This window comes from Equus quagga, unplaced genomic scaffold (genome assembly GCF_021613505.1).
Source record: "Equus quagga isolate Etosha38 unplaced genomic scaffold, UCLA_HA_Equagga_1.0 HiC_scaffold_593_RagTag, whole genome shotgun sequence".
In the NCBI taxonomy this organism is placed as follows: Eukaryota; Metazoa; Chordata; class Mammalia; order Perissodactyla; family Equidae; genus Equus; species Equus quagga.
Window position 1 is genome coordinate 1 of NW_025794151.1, and position 3,299 is coordinate 3,299.

Genomic DNA, 3,299 nt, shown 5'->3' on the forward strand with positions numbered 1-3,299 from the left:
GCCTCCTCAGCTTCCCTGCCTGCTTCCTGCAGATGTACCTCTTCCACAGCTTCTCCTGCTCCGAAGCCTTCATCCTGGTGGTCATGGCCTATGATCGCTATGTAGCTATCTGCCGCCCACTGCACTACCCTGTCCTCATGGCCCCACAGACCAACGCTGCCCTGGCAGCTGGTGCCTGGCTCACTGCCCTCCTCCTGCCCATCCCGGCAGTGGTGCAGACCTCCCACATGGCTTTTAGTCCTGTGGCCCAGGTCTACCACTGCTTCTTTGACCACTTAGCTGTGGTCCAGGCCTCCTGCTCTGACACCACGCCCCAGACCTTCATGGGCTTCTGCATCGCCATGGTGGTGTCCTTCCTGCCCCTTCTCCTGGTGCTTCTCTCCTATGCCCACATCCTGGCCTCGGTGCTGCACATCAGCTCCCGAGAAGGACGCTCAAAAGCCTTCTCCACCTGCAGTTCCCACGTCCTGGTGGTTGGCACCTACTACTCATCCATTGCCATAGCCTACGTGGCCTATAGAGCTGACTTGCCCCTCAACTTCCATATCATGGGCAAGGTGGTGTATGCTATTCTCACACCAATCCTCAACCCTCTCATCTACACGCTGAGGAACAAGGATATCAAAGCAGTCATCATCAAAGTAGCATGTCCCCGGGACCCAGGGCATTCTCGGGGTCCTTGATCCTTAGATGCAACTCATTCAGCTCCCTGGACACCATTGACAATGCCTAGCACAGAATAGAAACACAATAAATATTTTAAGTGAATTACAGCAGCCTAAATATGCTTAATTCTGTTGAGCAGACAGCTCAAACGTGGTCCTCAAATACTGGATTAAGAAAGCTTCCCACTGGTGCTATAGTTTTCACTATATAATTGTAGTTTTCACAGTTTTCATCAATTGTTAATGTGATGAATAAAATTTGATCGTTCAGTCACTCATACCAGTCTTTATTAAGTGCTAGAGACAGAAATGAACCAGACGCAGTTGCTGCCCTTGAGGTATCCACAGTCTAGTGAGAGCTTCAGGCCCAGAGAAACAACATTGGGTGATAGGATGGAGAGACACAAAGGGGCTGTGGGAGCCAAGAAGTTAGCATTTAATTTAATGTTAATATTTTCTCCAGAAATCCTTATATTTTTGACGTTGATATCACTTGTTTGTTACCAAGCACTGGTTTATCAGCAATATTGTCAGGGGTGGGCCGGAGGCTTGAAATGACTGCGTAAGAAATCCACTAGCTGCTCCAATCAGGGAGTGGTAATGGGGTCCATGCTCCTGTCCGATGAGGAGGATCTATTTTTAGCTGGATCGCATTAATGGGCTTGGATGCCCATTAAAAAGTGATGCTTCCTGCCAAGAACCAGGAGGCGGAAGTTAGAGTGGCTCTACTCACCGTTCCCTGCAGTGACCCACCTGGGGGAATCTGTGCCCCCAGTCTCGATGATTTTAGCCTGTGTAGATTAAGCAGTTCTGACTCCGCAAGAGACACAGTAAGTCTCACTAAATTTAAAGCTACAGTTGTTACCTGGTCATTTTCAGCCCACCAGGGAGGTAGACCAGCAGTCAGAAAAAGGAGTCACCATGCTCTCAAGGGTAACTGACCCTGATCTTCCAGAGGAAGTAAGACTGCTCTTATGTAACGGGGGCTGGAAGGTTGGCACTCAGGCACAGGAGCATTTCTTGTTTCTTCCATGACCAACTTTAACCGTAAATGAACAATTAAAGCAACCACAGCCTGGTGAGGCATAGTGACCAGGGGCTCAGAACCGTCAGGGATGAGGTCTGGGTCATGCTGGAAGGGGATCCATCTAGACCACTGCAGTGATGAAACGTGAAGGGAAAGGAGAAGGGCATCTAGAATGGGCGGCAGAGGAGAGGGTTGATGAGTGTCACTTGCAGCCTTGGGACTGACTGTAGCAGCAGGGGCAGTAATTAATCGCACTTCTTTTAGAAATTTCCCCCCAAATTGTGAGTAATCAGAAGCTCTGTGTCCAAATGGAGTGACATTCTCATGATAAGTGAATGAATCCGAGAGGTTCAAGGGGTAGACTGTAGCAGACACAGTTGGTGGCCTGCCCTCTAGCAGCTGCACGTTGGCTGCTAACAGCTCACACACATACACCCTAGATATGGGTATAACTGTCCTTACCTTATTGCTTTCCTTTTGGGTGGAAAGGGAGCAAGAGAGTAGCTTTATAAGCAGAATAAACTGGCTACTGGTACTAAGGCATCTAAGCTTAGATGCCAGCTGTTGACTACCGTCCTGGTAAAGCAGGGTGGTTGGCATCTAGAGACCCTGAGAGCCCATGAAAGTTGCACACTCTCTCGCAGGAGATGGACACCACCAGTCCCCTGGGAAATTGAAGATATGCAGGCAGCCTGTTCCCTGGCTATTACCAGGTGACGCAAACAAAACTCCTGGTGTAATTTTTGAATAATCATGTTTCACTCCAAGCACCCTATATCTTTTATCTCACTAAATCGTCTCAAAAACTCTATGAGATAGGTAATATGGTTATGTTCTATTTTATGGACGGAGAAACTCAGACTCAGAGAGGTTAAGTAACTTGCCTAAGGTGACGTGGCTAAAATACATTAGAACTTGTATTCAAAGCCAGGACTTTCTCACTCCGGTCCCTACACCCTAACCCATGATGGAATACTGCAGAGCACAGGCCTGGGAAGGAAGCCCTGGTCTGACTTGTAGCTCAGATACTAAACAGAGCATAAGCATTGGCAAGTCAGTTCACTTCTCTGGACGCGGGTCTCCACCTCTTGGGCTGCCTGTCTCCCCTTGCTGTGCTGGAGACCAGAGGAATAATGTCAGTAAAAGCAGTCCCAATGGTTGTAAAGTTCTGGAACCCAGGAGGGCTGTTAACAGTGCTGTTCTCATTATCAGAGAATCCCAGAGGCAAGTCCCTCCCAATGCATGCAGGAGGAGGCGAGAAGCGGATCCTGGGTGACTGGGGGGACACATTGCCCCAGAGGAGGCCCATCTTGAGGGAGAGGGCCCCAGCAGGCCTGGCTGAAGGGAGGGGTTAGCGGGCGTAACAGCTCGGCTCCTGCCTGGTTCTTCCCTGCCGGGCCTGGTTTGCAGACACAAAGGGGACACCACGGGAGACACCAAGGTAAACAGGGCTTGACAGGTGAGTGTGCTGGGGGCAAAGTACCAAAGCTCAGCAAAGACCAGAGTGGGGAGACAGAGGCAAGGATGTAGGGGGCATATAAACCTGGTCAGGGGCCCAGAGAGATTGATGCGGTGTGCACAAGAGGCAGGAGCCCAGGATCCAGGTT

General features: G+C 50.0%; 1 protein-coding gene across 1 annotated transcript; it reads left to right on the plus strand.

Moving 5' to 3' along the window:
* Positions 1–5: 5 nt before the first annotated feature.
* On the plus strand, positions 6–683 carry LOC124232421 (olfactory receptor 2AT4-like; the record flags this gene model as incomplete). Its single annotated transcript, XM_046649399.1, has 1 exon — positions 6–683. A coding segment is annotated over one exon (678 nt), but the record flags the coding sequence as incomplete, so codon positions are not given.
* Between the last annotated feature and the right edge of the window lie 2,616 nt (positions 684–3,299).